At 39.7% G+C, this 18,946-nt stretch overlaps 1 protein-coding gene across 17 annotated transcripts in view; it reads left to right on the forward strand.

Moving 5' to 3' along the window:
• The window catches only part of Cadps2 (calcium dependent secretion activator 2), a 514,674-nt gene that overhangs the window by 285,912 nt on the left and 209,816 nt on the right, over nt 1-18,946 (forward strand). For all 17 annotated transcript variants that reach the window (XM_035451763.1, XM_027389980.2, XM_027389983.2 and 14 more), the window contains exon 8: nt 1,690-1,829. In XM_035451763.1, coding sequence (XP_035307654.1) covers nt 1,690-1,829 — 140 coding nt within the window. The remainder of the gene's footprint in view (nt 1-1,689; nt 1,830-18,946) is intronic.

An 18,946-nucleotide genomic window follows, 5' to 3' on the forward strand; every position in this document is an offset into this window, starting at 1 on the left:
ATACTTCTCAATAAACACAGAAGGAAGAATTAAAAGTGAATAAGGTTTATAGGTAGCTTTTGCCAAACTAATGTTTTAAGAAAGGAAGAGAGGGAACATAGGACATTTTTTCCACACTTGCTAGGAATATTACAGTGATGCTTTCTTTGCCTTAGTCTTTGATTTTTTTTAAATCTCCTTTTAGTTGATAATATTTCTTTGTCTACTGATTTGAACCAAAAGTTATCCACATTTTGTAGCACTACTGCTATTTAAGAAATGAACTGTTTAGTATCTCACCGACAATTCTAACAGTCAAAACGTTGTAGTCATACTTCAGAAAACATCAAGAATGGCATTTAGCCTCTCCTTGAATGTCATTTATATACCAGAGTCTGTAGATATTCTGAACTTAAGGGGGCCTTTAGGATATAGCCTTGAGCAAAGACTCAGTATGGTATGTATCATTGGAAAATTGCAAGACGATGATAGTTTGAGATGTTTTATGGCTATGCTATGTTTGCTAGAGAGAAAGAAAGCCTTGCTTGTAGATTTTTCCTGAATACACCCATTTACATGTAGGATAAAAAGTATCTTTGGAGAGTGGAAGACACCCTTTGGTCTTGATTTGTACTTTTTTTTTTTTTTTCTTTTTTGAGACAGAATTTTTCCGTGTAGCTTTAGAGCCTATCCTGGCACTCGCTCTGGAGACCAGGCTGGCCTGAACTCACAGAGATCCACCTGCCTCTGCCTCCCAAGTGCTGGGATTAAAGGTGTGCGCCACCAACGCCCAGCACTTTGAAAATATTTTTACTTACCCGACCATGTTTATGATTCTTTACTTGGTATCTAAGTGCCTGATTCATGTACCTTTCCTGATGAATTAGGGGTACAAATGAGTCTTGGTGTGCTGTACCTTGGGTCTGTTTTGTCTTTCAGACTATAGTCCTCCTATTGTAGCATGCCTACTAATGCTTGGATATGGTTACAAAATTACATGCAGGGGAAAGAGTAATCTCACTGATACGGCAGGGAACATCAGAGGAGCATGCATCTCTTTCCTAAGCTGGCTTGGCAAAGTGAGCCAATATCAAATAGTCACCTGATAATTTGATTATTTTGAATAAAATAGGAATTTGTTCCAGTTACAATGTCATCTTGATAATTCTGACAGGAGACAGTCAGGAAGATAGTCTTTGGTATTGATCTAGAACTGAAAATATGTTATGAGCATTCTTTTCCACCTGTAATTGAGTTGATTTTCTTTAATACAATTTTATAAGGAAGCTATTAAGATACAAGGCATATTTGTACAGCTTCAATAATTGGTTTTACTTTTTTTGTGTGTTTGCTTCTGTAATTTCAAAGATTTTTTTCCCTGAAATTCTGTGCCCTGAGTTGATTGGAATGGTGTTGAAATTATAGGTGCCCATTAAGCAGTTTTCGACTGCCAGCACGAATGCCACATATTGTGCTATTAACTCATTATGAAGTGACAGAGATAGAAAACTCATTATGTGATAATAGGAAAACACATACTTGTCAAAAACAAATAAATCTGTGTGGAAAATCCAGACAGTGGTCTATCAGACATACTTGGGTATTGACACCTTCGTTTCCAATCGGAAAATGCTTACAGAAAGTTTTAGTTCCAAGTACTAGGGGCCCTCTATCATGTACTCAGAGATTTTCCTTTCTTGTTGCTTCCAGGTGATATTATACCCAACTTCTAATAGCTCCAAGTCGGCAGAGTTACACCGAATGATAGTTCCCAAGAACAGTCAGGACTCTGACTTAAAGATCAAATTGGCAGTGCGCATGGATAAGCCACCACACATGAAGCACAGTGGGTGAGTAAAATGTCCTTCCCTGGAATCAATGTGTCACCTATGTCTGTCTGTGGGAAAAAAAAAAACAGTGTATCAGACATTCACATGGAATTTTCTCAACACACTGACATAAGTAAGTTGTTTAGATCGCAAATCCCGTAGCCTCTCTGTAGATAGATATTCAGTTAATGCAACTGTGTTAACACCTAACAGTGTTGCTTATTGATTGTATTGACATCACATTATTATGAGGAGTCCACCAGAGACGACCACTCAGACACAGTGTATAGCCATCTGAAAGTCTTTATTCCAGCTGTCAGGGACTACCCAGGACCAAAGTGTAGCCATGAGCATGCTTTTATGTGGTGCTTCCTCTGCAGGCTTTACAGCAGGCAGGGGTAAACAATCCATGAAAAGACAAGAATGGAATTCCATTCAACCGGATTTTACTTTAACCTGCACTGGACAAGGACTTCTGGAGTCCAGCCCAGATCATTTTACTTTAGTCATATTTAAGCACAGCACAATTTTGGGGAAAAAGTACTCAGATAACATTTAACTCAGTCCCCAGTGCACAATTTAAGACATGTTTTCATTGAGATTCTTTACAAAGAATGTCTGGCTTCTTTCACAAGAGTGGGTACAGTTGACTAAGAGATAGTGCCCACAATTTAGGGCCTAGGGGGCTTGTCTGGGGCAAACATAACACCTATGGGTGTCAGGATTAGCCTGGCCCTAAGATAACAAAGAAGTCAATCTGATTGTTGTATAGCACAAGCGACATCATTCATAAGAGTGGATTTTGCTACATCCAGTAGCTGATCAAAGTAGATGCAATGACCACAGCTAAGCACTGGGCTGAACTCCTGAAGTTCAGCTGAAGAGAGGGAGGAGGGATCATATGAGCAGAGGCAGGCAGGTCAAGACCATGATGGGGAAAACCACGGTGACAACTGACTCGAGCTAGTAGGAGCTCAGTGAACTCTGGACCAACAGTTGGGGAACCTGCCCTAGTGATGTGGCTTGATCTGTTTCGGGGAGGGTGCCCCCGGGCAGTGGATTCAGGACCTAGCCTAGGTGCATGAACTAGCTTTTCGAAGCCCATTCCCTAAGGGCTCAGCCTTGTTACGGGGGGAGGGGCTTGGTTCTCCCTCAACTTGGTATGCCAGACTTTGTTGACCCCCCAAAGAAGGCCTTACCCCCTGTAAGGAGTAGACAGGGAGTGGACAGGGATAGAAGGGGAGGCGGGAGAAGAGGAGGGAGGGGGAACTGGGCACCTCATTCCACTGAAGAGGTGAGCTATGTGTTTAACTTTCCTGGCTTCTCCCGTGCTTATCTGTATGGACAAGAACTTTTACCCCCTACACTTTTAAAGGCAAAATCCATGTCCTGGTAATTCACTCTGCCGCTGCAAGGGGAGGTCTGCACAAGCAGGCACTTTAACAGAAGCTAAGATAAATTAACGGAGGCACCTTGGCCCTCAAGTCCTAGAATAGAGTTGGGTAATTTCCCATAGGATTCTCCACCAAGGAGATCAAATACTCGTTAAACCTGGAATGGCCTCAGCAAGAATATGAGATGGAGGAACCTCTGTACTGTCTTACCCTATCACAACATAGGAGTATAGAAACACAGATGTATAGAAAAATGTTTTAGGAAATAGACTTCACAATCAGGTATAGTGGTATATAAGGAAATAGTGGACTCACATCTGGTGCTCAGGGTTCTAGAAATAGTTAAACTGTCATAGAATATATGAAAGCTAAAGAGTGCATCAGATATAACCCAGAGGGCTATGCACATTTTGGTGGGAGGGAAGTGAGTTGTCACCCACTATGAGAGTCCTGGAGGAGACTAATGTTGGAAACCCAGGAGGTGAAGAGCTTCTCATCTGGGGATTGCCACGGTCTAACACAGCTGTCATCACTGCTAATATTCTTTTACTCCAGTAACTGGTGAGGAGCCAGTTCAGAACCAAATCTGAACTCCTTTTTTTGTTGTTGTTTTGTTTTCAAGACAGAGCCTCACTATGTAGTCCTGGCTGTCCTACCACTCACTAAGTACACTACGCTGGCCTTAAATTCACAGAACTCTGCCTGTCTCTGCCTCCCAAGAGCTGGGATTAAAGGCCTGTGCCACTATGTCAGGCTCTAAACTCTTAAATAAAATGAATTTTCAAAGATTTATATTTTTCTCAGGTTAACACTTTAAGGAAATTCAATCATTCAAATGCTAGTTGTTTAGAAAGAATGTGACCAGTTTTTATTGTTTTATTTTTACATCCCTCCTCTCCTCTTAGCCCCTCCCTTGCCTCCTCTGTGCCCATCCTCCATCCATTCCAACTCCATTTCTCTCCAGAAAAGGGCAGGCTTCCCATTTATAACAACCAAACATGGCATATCAAGTTGCAGTAAGACTTGGCAAGGTGACCCAGTATGAGGAAGGGGGTCCCCAAAGCAGGTAACAGAGTCAGAGACAATCCCTGCTCCCACTGTTAGAAGTCCTACAAGAACATCAAGTTATACAACTGTCACATGGGCTTGGGTCAGTCTCATGCAGGTTCCAGGGTTGTTGGTTCAGTCTCTGTGAGTCCCTGTGAGCCCAGGTTAGTTGATTCTGTGGGTTTTCTTATGGTGCCCTTGACCCCTCTGACTCCTACAATCCTTCCTCTCCCTCTTTTGCAGGGTTCCCCAAGACCCATCTGTGAGTCTCTGCATTATTTTTCTTTAGTTGCTGGATGAAGCCTCTGTGATGACACCATCTATGGTGTCATCTATGGTGTCATCTATTGGGCTAGACACCAATCTATGAGCAAAATAGAATATCATTAGGAATCTTTTCATTCTCTCTCTCTCTCTCTCTCTCTCTCTCTCTCTCTCTCTCTCTCTCTCTCTCTCTCTCTCTCAGTCAAACATGTTTGGTTCTATTCTGGTTCTCTCTGTGTGCTACCCTGCCTCTGGGCCCTGGCCTTCCAGGCAGTATCAGCAGTAGACTCCTCTAATGGTATGGATCTCAAGCTGGACCAGTCATTGGTTGGCTACTCCCACAATTTTTGTGCCACCTTTATCCTCAGCATGTCCTGTAGACAGGACGAATAGTAGGTCGAAGATTTATGGCTGGCTTGGTGTCCAAATCCCTCTACTGGAAGTCTTGCCTGGCTATAGGAGATGACCAGTTCAGGTTCTGTATTCCCTACTGCTAGGAGTCTTAGCTAGGATCACCCTCATAGATTCCTGGGAGTTTCCATTACAGTAGGTTTCTAGCTTGTCTCCAAGATGCCCACAATTCCAATTGTCTCTCCCAGTATTCTCTCCCTCCATCCTCCCCTGACCTGATCCCTCTTGTTCCCAAATGTGAGGAGAAAGAGTTGCTGAAGTGGTTCACTTAAGTTTAGCAACGAATTTAGCAGTGTAAAAAGTGCATTCCTCTAAGAAGGTCTGGGACTTTTAAACCTAATCTCCAACAGGAAGGAGGTGCTAATTTCTGCTTCAAAAGATAGGTAGGACTTGTTGATTGCTTCAAGGAAAACAAAGTTGGGTGTTGGGTCAGGATTTACCCACCTGTGTATGTCTCTTAGAAAAGAAACTGGAATTCAGGAGGCTACAATGTGGTATCTTTAATGTGTCAATGTAAAGGAAAGTCTAGCTGTGAGTCAACTCAATACAGATAAAGATCCTGGCATTTACTACCTAGAAGCTTTTCATTTGCCCACCTGCCTGTTCCCTGTGTCAAATTGTGCCACAGACTCCTTTTCCAATCGAAAGCCTATTTGAAAATCAAGTAAGGGCATTTGGCTTGGATATAAATAATTGTAGTAGCAAGTGGTAAATGCATTAAAGTAGGAATGGGAACGTGGTGGAAATCATACCCAATTTTAGCTGGGACTCATTAGTTAAAGTCACACTACTCCTGACCTTTGAAGTCAAGGAAAACGCAGCATGTGACCGGTGGGGAAGATGGGCATTTCTGTCATGTGACAAACATTATCAAAAGGCAGGAGTTCTGAGGGGGCTTTAGCTAGTGGTGACAAGTTCACCACAGTTTACCTGAAGAGCCTTTGAGACTTCCACATTAACAGAGTTTCAAATGAGACATAAAGTATACTGCATGTTCCAGGAGCTAGCACATTTCTCTACTATTTGCTCTGTGTCTCTGTCTCTTTGTGGATGATATAAGAAGTAACAGTGGCCAGGAGGAGATTGAATAGTTCAGGAGCCCCCAGATTGTACCAGGAACAAAGACTGAACATGAAGTAAGACAAGAGCAAGTTCTGCAGCCCTGAACACTTGTGGGAAGAAACCCCTGCTCTGACCTATCAACTTCTGGTATAGATTTAGTCAAAGCAGGTGGATCAGTCTAACTGCCTTACAAGGGAGGTGAGGATTGGTGGTCTCTTTCCTTTGTATCAAATGAGAATTCGAATTTTGTTACAGTTATTTGACTAAATCAAGATTTCTGTAATGGTTCTTCTTCCCCAAACTGAAATTGATGGGAGAATAAAGAGTTTAATTCATAAAGCTCAGAGAATCACCAAAGAAAGCTTCCCTTGCCCTGGTTATGTAAATCAGTGCCTCCCACTTCGAGAAGGTACTAGAAGTCATTTTTGGACACTCGAATATCTCTGTAGTTCATAGCATGCAAAACTGTTGAATTCTAGAAATGAAAATGTTTGTGCTGTTCATAGACCACATATAAGAATTGTGTAGCAGCCAGGCAGAGGTAGCTCATACCCTTAATCCCTGGGAGCAGAGACAGGCAGATCTCAGTGAGTTTGAGGCCAGTCTGGTCTACCAAGCAAGTTCCAGGACAGCCAGGATTATTACGCTAGAAACCCTGCCCTGAAAAACCAAAATAAATAAATAAATAAATAAATAAAATTATGTAGCTAAAGCATTAGGAATATCATATCGCATAATAGTGAGTGGATAAAAAAACCCTTTTAATATTCATATCAGAAATAATAGTGTATCAGTGTTAAAGGTTTTGGCACTATTGTGAAACTGCTTGATCCCTGTGAGCAAGGACATTTGGAGGAACTTCACCAGACATCCATTATGGCTCTTTAGTGTCTGTTTGGTAAAGATTAAAATATTCCAAATATCTGCCCTCCATCTATCTATATAAATGAAAATCTGATTTTGCTCAAAGCTTAACTATAGTCATTACCTTCTGAGGTTCTTCCTAAATGGATTTTAGTCCATTTCCAATTACATTGGAAAAAGAAATTGAGTACCTAACCCTGTGCCCCCCAGCTTCTGTCAGATACTAAAGCAATATTATCTAAGGAGGAGTGAGTTCACAGCATTTATTTGGGAGTGAATTATGTTCTATCAATAATTTATCCAAAAACGAATAATTAACAGATGAGTAATGAATAATACAACTAAAAGATAAGCTAACCTTAAAAGAGAAATTGATTCATCTTCAAAGTGCGGGACACTTGCTGATGTTAGTTAAGTGAATGAAACAGTAACTGGAGAATTTTAGACTTTCTCCTTCCGTGCACGTCATATTTTGACATTGATTCTCTGATGTATTGATCCTATGAACCTATTCTCCTTTTCTGTGAGGACTCAACATGCTTTCTGTTTCATGTATCCCCTTTAGACAGATCATGGACTGACCCCCCCATGGAAGGCCTCGCCCTCCTGGGGGAACAGAAAGGGAATGGGATGGGGGGCAGTGAGGGGTAAGGGAGGAGGGAGAAGGAACTGGGATTGACATATAAAACAATCTTGTTTCTAATTTAAATAACAAATAGAAAAAAGAAAAAGACAGGGTCTCTCACCGAACCTCGATAAGCTGGCCATTGAACTCTGGGGATCTACCTGTCTATACCCTCCCCTGACACTATGGTTACAAGCACACCATCACAAGAAGTTTGCTCCCTGAGCCACCTCTCTAATCCCTTAGTTAGCTATTTCAGCAGTGTTCATATTGTATATGTATTCCTAATATATTGTAAGCTTTTTAGTCTTGTTTTAATCTCCCTACTGTATGCAATCAAGGGTATCTATATAAATATGAATACTGGTAATGAAAATGAGATTTGCATTCTCCATAGAGTTTTACGGCAATAAGTAGTAAGTGGTGTTTGGTTTTCAAATGTTGTATTTAAAACTATGTGGGTGTCTTATGAAATAAAATATATCTGATCCACAGCTACTGCTTCTAATGGCTAATCAAGCTATAACTAAACATTATTGTCTTTTAAAGCAAGACTATGTGCAAATAAAATTACATGTTTTAATTTGGAGAAAATAAGCCTAATTGTCACACCATTCTTTTAAAACCACACTGGATAATTACCACAAAAGTTATTAGAAAAATACTGCATTCATTTATTGTTTTGGACTATTTTCTAGACTCTAGAAACTAGACTAAGACAAACTACTGAATGAATTATCAGCTAGATTTTCAATGATTAGCATTCACTCTGTCTTCCTTGCCTTTGTACATAGCTGGAGAAGCTAAGCGTTCTGGAACAAATGGATGATACTTTAGCATAGCCTAGTGGCTAAGCAGCAGTATTAACCAGAAACTCAAAAAAATACTATCCTCATTTATATACAGTGTTTTCCTGGTTCACAGGTTCTTTTCTTAAAAATATCAGCCACATATTCTAGAGTTTCTCTCTGTGTAGAGTCATAGTTGATTTCTTATGTATTTGTTGAATGTGTAGACAGTTTTTAATATTTTGAAATTGTCACAAACAATATTGTCCTCATTCATTTACACCATAAATCTGTACCTGACACTGTGCTTATTTCTAGCTATGGGAGTCAATAGCTTAGCTTCTAACAGAAAAGCAGGAAAAAGGCCTTCTCTGCTCTAACCACATGTCTACCAGGACTCCAGCTTGCCCAGAACCCCATGCTTGCCCAGAGGAAGAGCAGTTAGGCCCTCAGACCAAGTTACATCACACCATGTAACTCTCAGTTCACATTTAACATGCTAGCATCACATTTGCTCACAGTGAAATGGATGCCCTCTGGTAAACTGGTGTTACCTCTGTCTGACTTTGATGTCAGAAACATCAGCATCATGTCTAGGTTTGCTAAGAGAGCCCAGCCCTTTCAGAAAGCATTAGTCTTCTGTCTGTTATTTGCCAGAGGAAATTAATTTCTCATTATAAACCTACTTGTAGTACAAATTTTTCTATAAGCCCCTTTACAGCATAGTATTATTTGCCTTACCTTCTCCTAAATTTATATACAGGTCTGTTTGCCTTCCCAGATCAAATATCTTAGTCTGGATTATTCGAACCCATGCATATCTAACTGCTTGCTGTGTCTCAGAACTTCCAGCCAAGTGTTTGCTGGGCTTTCAAACATAGATTGACTTCCATGTCCATATGATAAGAGATGTGTCTGTGGCTCGCCATAAATAGCAGAACTATCACATTTAGTATGATAAGGGGGATATATCAAAAGGCCAGTTTCTTTTTCCAATTACCTTCAATATTCATAGCATCTTCTACATACTAAGTCATTAAGGACTGTATTATCACTTTTTTAGGAGTTAGTAACAAATACATGGTAGTGGTAGAAACCTTCCCGTGGCCAGTCAGGCAATCATTAAGCCAAATGTTTTAGTCTTTTATGCTGCCCTGGTTTCTCCTTATAAAGTGTTTACTCTTAGACCCACAGTTTACCTTTTCAGTATGTTATTTAAGGTCCTTTCACAGGAAGAAGAACACCTTGACATGCATTAAATTCTGTTTCATGCATCAAATAAGTATCCCCTTCTCAGACACCCTTTTTATAGATATATGGACATATTAACCGCTCTTCGGGAAAGAAAATTAAATTAGAATATGATCTCATATCTTTTCTTTAATTTCTTTTAAAGGGCATTTGTATATAGTTACAGGTCACTTTAATGTGAGATTTTTTTAAGTGAGTTTATTTAGGAATGCAATGTATTAAATTTTACAAACAGCTAATGAACAGACTATAGTGAAATTGCTTTCATTTTTTGTTTGTTTGTTTGGTTTTTGTTTTTGGAGACAGTGTTTCTTTGTGTAGCTCTGGCTGTCCTGAAACTCACTTTGTACACAGGCTGGCCTTCAACTCACAGAGATCTGCCTGGCCCTGTCTGTGGAGTGCTAGAATTAAAGGTGTGTGCCACTATACCCAACTGCTTTCATTTTCTAAATTGAACTCTTACTATAAAAAAAATATGGTGTACAGTGACATGGTATCTGGAAGTTTGGAAGTGTTAATAATTGTCAATAAAATCAAAGTTTTGGGTTTATTTAATGCCAAACCATTGTGGGGGAGGTAGAAAGCCATTAGACTTTAAGCATTTGTATTTTGTCAGGCATCTGGTGTGTGTGTGTGTGTGTGTGTGTGTGTGTGTTTAGCAGAAGGATAACAATACAATTATACTTATGTAGAATCCAAACTAAGTTCAGATCCAAGACACTTGGGGTCCATATCCCAATTCTGTCACTGACTTGGGTAAGCTTGTACATCAGTTCTTGGCTTTAGTTTCATTGTTTTCAAATGAGGATACAGGAGGTCCTTTCTTTGTCCCTTATAAGCATGTGCTCCACTTATTCTATGGCTGTGGGTTGTACAGGGTACTCCGAGGGCTTTGGCGAAGTGAGTCAGTGAGGTACCTTGGGAAAAGAGGAACAGTTTGGGAATTTGAGTCCTCGTAAGGTAAAGACGGGAAGCAAGAAGATTAACTTCCATAAGACTATGAAAGGCTTTCATTATATAATATTTACTTTGAAAACTCATGCTATGCAATTGACTATACTCTCAATATTAAGAATAGATACCTATGAACTTTAGCAAGATTATTACATTGAACATAACAGAGAGATCAACCAAAATTTGGTGAATTTTTTCTTCTTGCCTTTGTAGATTTTCTGTGATATACACATTATTTCTATGATATAGTGAAAGAATATAGTTGCCAAGATAAAAAATTTCTCTTAATTCATTTCTTTAAAGCAGTTTATTAAAAATCTGAGGAATCTATTTGAGCGTATTCTTGGAGGTAAGCCTGTACCTAGACATTTAATGTTTAAGAGGGTTTGTGGGCCCAGGAACATGATTCTTACAATTAGCCTGGGGATCCTGGGAAATGGATAAACCTCTCTGTAACTCCATTTTCTCAAAAGCAAAGTGGAAATAGTGAAAGAAGTGACCCCATGAAGGACAAGCAGTAGCTAACGTGTGACATGCTGTGCTAGGGGAGTGCTGGACGAGCTCACAGTGTTCCGAGTACCACAGCTGTTGCTAGATGGACTACATACAAGTAAAAGAAAGGGGGAGACCTTAAAATTTAATGTGTGAAATGGAACAGAGCCGTTTTATAAATTCCCCCAGTGTCTGACCCCTTTCTCCCTTAATTCCTCTTGAGCATGATGGCTGAAATCTGGGAGGCCTGGGTTGCCAGCTACAGAATCTAGTCATACCCTCTTTCTTTTCTTTAACTTTTAAACAACATCCTGGTTTTGCTAACTCATCTTTAAGCTCCTTTCAAATAGAAAATTTATTTCCCTCCTAACCTGCCCCATTTTTTAAAAAATCCTACATGCATTCATTCACTCATTCATTTAGATGAACAAAATTTTTGTGTTAATCAAATACAATTTTAAAATGTACATACACTACTAACTGAAGGCCATGGTAATTCACATATGTTTTCATTTCCATATCATTTTTTATGATAAGAACATTTAAATTCTCAGCCATTTTCATAAATATATTATTAACTCTAAATAGGAATTTTTAAAGTTTTAAAATTTGTCCAGTTGCTGCCAATGGGGAGGCCCCTGCACTCCAGGGAGCCCCCGGAGGTGGACTGGCGTTTTGCCCTGGTGTGTGGGGGGGACTTTGAGAGCCCATCCCACTTGAAGGGATGCGCTCTGTCTCTGGACACATGGGGAGGGGCCTAGGCCCAGCACAGGAAGATTGGTGGACTTTGTGGAGCCCCTGTTGGGGGCCCTACCCTGCCTGGGGAGTGGTGGGTGGATGGGGTGGGGGGTAGGTTGGAGGTGGGGGAGAAGGAATGGGGGTGAGGGGAGGGAGAGGGAGAGGGGACTTACATGTGAAACAAGCCTGTTCCCTAACTTGAATTAATAATAATAAAAAAAGTAAAAAAAAAAAAAATTGTCCAGTTGCATGATCCTCACTAATTTTTCATGCCCGGTATGTTCATTTTAACTTCCTCTCCAATATTTTTTTTATTTTTATCTTGTAATTTTATAAAGTTCTTCATTTTAGAAGGCACCCATAAGCCTGAACAGCTTACTCAATACTTAATGGCTAACTGACTTTTATTTTGTTGTTACCATGGTACCCAAGACATTCATGTAATTGAATATTCTAATTTTATAATGTAAATATTTAATGAAAATAATCACTGGGATAGATTAGTGCTGTTGTAATTAGATCTCCAAAGCCCTTTGCCATTGTTGGGGCTACAATGCTGACCCTTATTTGCTCTCTCTTCTATGATGTCCCTAAAAAAATCCGTGTCTACAGAGGCCTGCCCTGTCCCATCTCTATTACCGTGTGTCCCTTTTCTCCCAGCTTACTCTCTTTGAACTGGCTTTGTTGGTTTTTCAAAGGTTGTGTCATTGTCTGCTGTTAAAATCCTAGGCTCTTATTCATGAAGGATGTGTCCTCCATGGCATGATTTGCTACTGACTCCGTACTGTTTGCCATATGTTATTTCTAGAGGGTAGGAACCTTGTCCTGCAGCTGGGCTTAAATACAGCCTTCACATCATTGCCTAGCAGTTAACAGATGTTGCGTAAATTGTTCTGGCTTCACTTTTGAATGTACCCCCAAAGGCTGGTACAATAAAGACTCGGTGCCAGTGTAGCAGGAGTCACAAGTGAGGCTTTGGAGCAGTGCTTAGATAGTGGGGGCTCTGTTTTCATCAATATATTAATATGTTGTTGGGCTCATTAGAATGGCCCATGCTGGAAACTACAGAAATAGGGCCGACTTGGGAGAAGAAGACTCTGGGGATCTGTCCCCTAGGGTCTGATCTTGTCCTCGGCTGCATCCTTGCTCTCCTGATCTCTTTGCTTCCTGACTTCCTAGAGGTGACCAGATTTGATGTACTGTGCACTCCCCATAATGGCATTCTGTCTATCATGTGACTAAAACACATGCAGCCAGGTGACTATGGACTGAAGCCATGAACTAAAGGTTCCTTTAAGTTGGTCAGCTCAGGTATGTTGTTACAATGATAGAAAGCTAATTAACAGCCACTTGGTGGTGGCACATGGCTTTAAGCCCAGCACTTGGAAGGCAGAGACAGGTGGATCTCTGTGAGTTCTATGCTAGCCTGGTCTACAAAGTAATTTCCAGGACAGGCTCCAAAGCTACAGAGAAACCCTGTCTTGAAAAAAACCCCCAAAAAAGAAAAGACAAAAAAGCTAATTACTTTTCTGTGCTAAAGAAAGAAGATAGTACAGAAACTATTTTCATACTGCTTTTGTGTTCAAACTAAAAAGATAGATTGTCTGTTCAGATACAAACTCCAAATTTTAGTGCTATCTGATAGGTACCACTGCAATATAGTTTTTGTTATTTGCCACAGAAAAATAATGGGATGATTCTTTATTCCATATATTTTATATTCCTATACATATAAATAATATAAGATTACATATTCTTTCCCCAACTCTAAGCCAGTATTTTCTACAAGACTTACTTATTGAGTATGTTCAAAAGCTTCTTGACAACCGCTGATAAAAATACTTAGTTGGTAACTACTGTCTTGCAACATTTATAGCTGGGTCATTCCTGGGATATAGTCTTCAACTATAAAGTTTAGCAACATTTCCTATGGGTTAGGAAATATGCTAATTTAATATTTTGATTTGCAAAAAATAATATATTGTACAACAATTGCTCATCAGTTATTCAAGGCAGAAATAGAGATAACCTAGCACTGAGATTTTTTTCCATATTATTTTAATAAAGTCAGTAAAAGCCTTTTGCTTACTTTCTACTACTGTGACCCTCAAATTCATGAAATAGTCATACCTGTGTTTCAGGCTTTTCTGTCACGTTTGTTCTACTGTATTTAAATAGACCTAAAAATACTTTATGAAAATATTACCTCCGAAACAAGCCAGAAGAAAGAAGTAAAATAATAAATTAAGTCACACCATAACTGTCAGCCAGAGACAGAGGGGGATGAATGCAGGAGGCACCAGAGAAGATGGTGGCATCTTTTTGCACGGATTGTAGAGAATCTGAACATGGCAGGACTGATGAGGAAGAAGTCATATAAACTAAGAGGCAGAAGAAGCATGGCCACAGCAGAAGACAAGAAGGGCAGGGGAGGTGAAAGAAATGAATTTACACATGCCGTAAATGCCCTTACTTCTGTCAAAGGGGGAAGAAAATAGATTAGAAGGAATACGTCTTTGTGTATGTAAACATGAGTATTAAAGGCAATTTGACAGCATATCTCTTTAGCCAAATAACAGAAGGTTCCCTTTTAGGGCCTATGACCTCACCAACCACAGCTAGTGAGGAGGTTTATGTTGCAAGGCAAGACTTCCCTCTTTGGAGTGGACCTCAAATCCAATCTGAAAGGCATTGTTTTCCCCTGTAACAGTTGCACCACTACTACACATGCACATGCATGCGCGCGCGCGCACACACACACACACACACACACACACATACACACACAGACATGAAACTACGATAGGGACTTCTTAGCAATAAGAAATGTTTCAGCAGAAGAGGGATGGAGGATATTGGTGGTGAAAACAACTGAAAATTACCGTAGAAATATAAGAAACTGACAAACAAAAAAAAAGGTGGGTAGTTTCTAAAGAATGGTACAGAAAGCAGACCTCTAGCTTTATACACATTGAATACACACACTGATGGGGCAAGTCCTTCTGTGTATGTTTATCTTATTGGATGTTGAATAAAGTTCGGCCAATGAGGCAGCAAGTTAGGCGGGACTAGGAGTCAAGGAGGATTCTGGGAAATGTAGTAAAGTCTTGTGATCCACTCAGGAAGTGACATAGCAGGCAAACTGAGAATATAAGCAGGGACAAACAGGAAGTCATTCTCTTCCTCCTGCTCCTCTCTGTGGAGCCCCCATGTGATCCCAGGAAGACAGGATGCATTCTGCCAGGGTACTCCATAAGATAAATCTTATAAAATATAAAGATTAGTAGTTATGGTTGATAATTAAGACTGAGTTAGCATATAAGAAATCCTAGTTATTGGTCAGCAGCATTGTACCTAATATTAATCTCTGTATGTTATTTTGGCTGCCCACATGGCAGCAGGGCTCAGGTGGATTGGTGGAAAAACTTGTCATTACATACACACAAATAAAAGTCATTTTCATAGCAAAGTTTTTAAAAAGGAAAATTTGACAGTTTGAAAGGGAAGAAAGTGGATGTTAGGAGAAATTATTAGAGATCTAGGGTAAGTCTGAAGTAGCAAACATATTAAAAAGTGTTTTTAGAAGTAGTCACCGTTGTATATTTGGCTCTACCACTGTCTCGATAAAGAATAGCTTATAACCACAAGGCTCATAGGGAATACTTTGTACTCTTCTCTAGTGATAGTAACTCCAGTTTAGCTGAATGGGAAACTGGTGACAGAGTATGATGTGTCCACATCTTCCTGTAGACTATATTTAAAACACCTGAAAATTGTTGGAAGTGTCCAGGCATTGGTGGTGCATGCCTTTAATCCCAGCACTCAGGAGGCAGAGGCAGGCAGATCTCTGTGAGTTCAAGAACAGCCTGGTCTCCAGAGTGCATGCCAGGATAGGCTCCAAAACTACACAGAGAAACCCTGTCTCAGAAAACCAAAAAAAGAAAGATAAGAAAATTGTTGTAAGTGAATAATAAGGGGACTGTTAGAGAAGTGAATTTATTTAAAAGGAAAATCACTTCAATGTTAGTGTCAGCTGACACCAGGGTTGATGGCATGAATAGACACAGCAGATGTTTTCTAAGTATTAAAATCTGTAGGTGGCCAGTGAGATAGCTCAGTGGACAAAGGCGCTTCTCCAAGTCTAGAAACCTATGAACTTCATAAAGCTCTCCTCTGGCCAGCACATATATATCCACACTCTCTCCCAACACACCCAAGCATACATGCATGCACACACACAGGAGGAAAAGATAATAATAAATTCCAGCACCCATACAGTAGCTCACAACTCTCTGTAAATCCTATTCTAAGGGATGCAATACCCTCATACAACCACATATGCATGTGGCTGGAGTTTCTTATCCTGCCTGGTCCCACAACCACCTTACAGCCCCAAATAAACAAACAAAGACATATATTAATTATAAAACTGTCATCTAATGACTAGGGCTTCTTATTGGCTAGGTCTCTCTTAGTTACTAACCCATAACTACTAATCTATGTATTTCTGCATGGCCTTATCTTCCAGAGAACACCTGGTGCATGCTATCTTCTATGTGGCATCTCTCCTTGGCACCTCTCTGCCTACCTTTCCCAAAATTCTCCCCGTCTCCTAGTCCCACCTATCTTCCTGCCTCTATTGGCCAAACCAATCAATAAGATATATATACAGAAGGACATCCCCCATCACATGCAGACAAAAAAAAATGGACATAAACATAATAAATTAAACCATACTAAATTGTTGAAGCACAAAATAACACTTTGATGTGGTACTAAATGTACATATAGGAAATTTAAAAATAAAAATTACACATATATTATTAAATAAAATTTTATATTTCTGGGAGCTGGGAAGATGTCTCAGTGTGGTAGAAGCATGAGGACTTAAGTTCAGATCCTCAACATTTACGTTAAAAAGGCAAGCAGGCTAGTTTGCATCTGTTATCCTAGCACTAGGGGGAGACAGACGCTTGGAGTCCCTTCTCCAGCTATCATAGGCAAATTGATAAGCTCCATACTAAATAAGAGACCCTATCTCAAAAAATAAGGTTGAGAGCAACTGTGGAGGACATTAGTATCAACCTTAACATCTATACACACCCCAAAAAAAATACACAATAGGAGATAGATAGATGTTTGATAGATGGATATAAATGGATAGCATATAACAATTATCCTAAGCTTGTGTATGTCCTTCAGGGTGTGGCATTAATAAGCATTGTATTAATTCATCAGTACTTCACCAGTTAATCAGAAGTACAAATGCTCAATTTGTTTTAAAAACAATCAGCTTACCACTTTTAGAAAAGCAAATGTCTTTTAAGTGCTTTTCCCTTTTTTTATATAACATGCCTAACTTTTTAAAACTTTCTTTACACTGCATTTGGCTCACCCGGGTCTAGTAGAAGGTCTCCTCCTCCACCACCTCCTTCTCCTCCTCTCCCTCCTCCTCCTCTCCCTCCCCTTCCTCCTCCTCCTTCTTTTCCTTTTCATCAGATGATTCATGTAAAGCAGCAGCAAAAGTTACCTTCCAAACTGGAATATATCACTGTGGTATCAACAGCCAAGGGATCATTTGCATAGATATTTTTAAAGATGACTGCAGTTTTGCTTTGACTATTTCAAAGATTTGATGTCAGTTCCCTTTTAACAGACCACAGTCCCTAGAAACCTCTGATGGAAAGCATAGCCATTCAGCATTTGACTGACAGAGCAGAACAGAGACAGACAACACAACTCACATAATTCATATGCCAATGTGTGCTACCTGCTCTGTATCTGGGTAATGCCCCCTGATCTTGGTCTTCAGCATATGTTTTATTGTGACCCTTGCATGAGTATCAAATTTGACTTTTGCATTTCTACTACCCTGTATTCTCTTCTTCACTGTGAGGATGCACCTGGAGGTCTCATCCTGCTTGTCCTGGCCAACATCTCAGATATATGATGGAACCCAGACCAAATAAACAGAGTCAGTGAGTCAGTGACATAGGCTGTAGCTGACCATAGTCCATCATGGGGTCATGCCAAGCCCGGATCTGTAGAACTGCTCAGTCAACTGCAGACTTGTAAGAAAGATTAAATTATTTATTTTCAAATCACTGAAGTTTTGACTGACATATGCACGAAAGCCTAACATTTTTCCATTTTTTTGTTCATCAGATTTCTATTAACCATTAATAAATGCAAAATGTGTATCACCTTTCTTATAATATGCATATATATATATATAAAGTAATTTGTTCATTTCACCAAAAAGGCATTTAGATCATTTTCAGGATTTGTCTGTCACAGATGATGCCATTAACATCTTGTGCATGTTTCCAGATACATTTGTGTATAGCTTCTCTTAAGTATGTTCCTAAGGGGGGAAATGCTAAACGCAGGGAAATGTGAATGCTTACTTTTACAATGTTATGCTATAGGTTTTCAAGATTTACCAATAGTTGTACCAGTACACATTTCATCCAGTCACATACTTTTGTCCTTCCATCTTTGGACTTTTGCCATTTATTATTTTCATTCATACTTAAATTTTCACATGTCGATGTCCTATGTCTATAGAGCTGTTGAAAGTAGAATCCAGAGAAGCAAGGGGTAAAGTATTTTTTATGAAAGTCATACAGTGGTAAAAGTGGAGGGTAAAAGATTATGATCTAGTAATAATGAACTGTCAGGGGAGATTTCCAAAGTCTCTCTGTTCAAATTCATCTGTGTCCTGGGAGATAAGGAGATCCATTCACTCCAGGTCTAGGAAGGATATCTCTGGATTAAAGTTTTGTGGTATTCTTAAGAGGGAATTCAGATAATTCTTCCATGGCTAGGTTCATAGATGTGGGAATCAAAGGTACAAATGGCCTCCCAACTTCTGTGGTTTCCTCTAATACCATGGTGTCATACTTTGATGTGTTATCTAGGATTCTGTCTGAGACAGTTTTCGTACTGTCTCCTGAAGTCAGTAATTTTGCCCCTTATAGTATCACTCTGTTCACAAACTTCAGACAATACTAGATGCAAATTATTGATGTGTAATTGGTTTATTTTTATCTACTTTCAAACTAAAGAGATGATGTAAAAATGCGTTGATACTCTCCATTTCATGCTTGCTTGGGCATCCAGAATCTGTGGTTACAGATCCCTAAATACCTGTGATGGAATTGCAGGTATCAGTGTGCTGTCTCAGGTCTAGACAACGGTAGCTCTTGGTGGACTAAGCATATTTCTTGCTTTCATCCATCAAGGCAC

This window comes from Cricetulus griseus (genome assembly GCF_003668045.3).
Source record: "Cricetulus griseus strain 17A/GY chromosome 1 unlocalized genomic scaffold, alternate assembly CriGri-PICRH-1.0 chr1_0, whole genome shotgun sequence".
Lineage (NCBI taxonomy): Eukaryota > Metazoa > Chordata > Mammalia > Rodentia > Cricetidae > Cricetulus > Cricetulus griseus.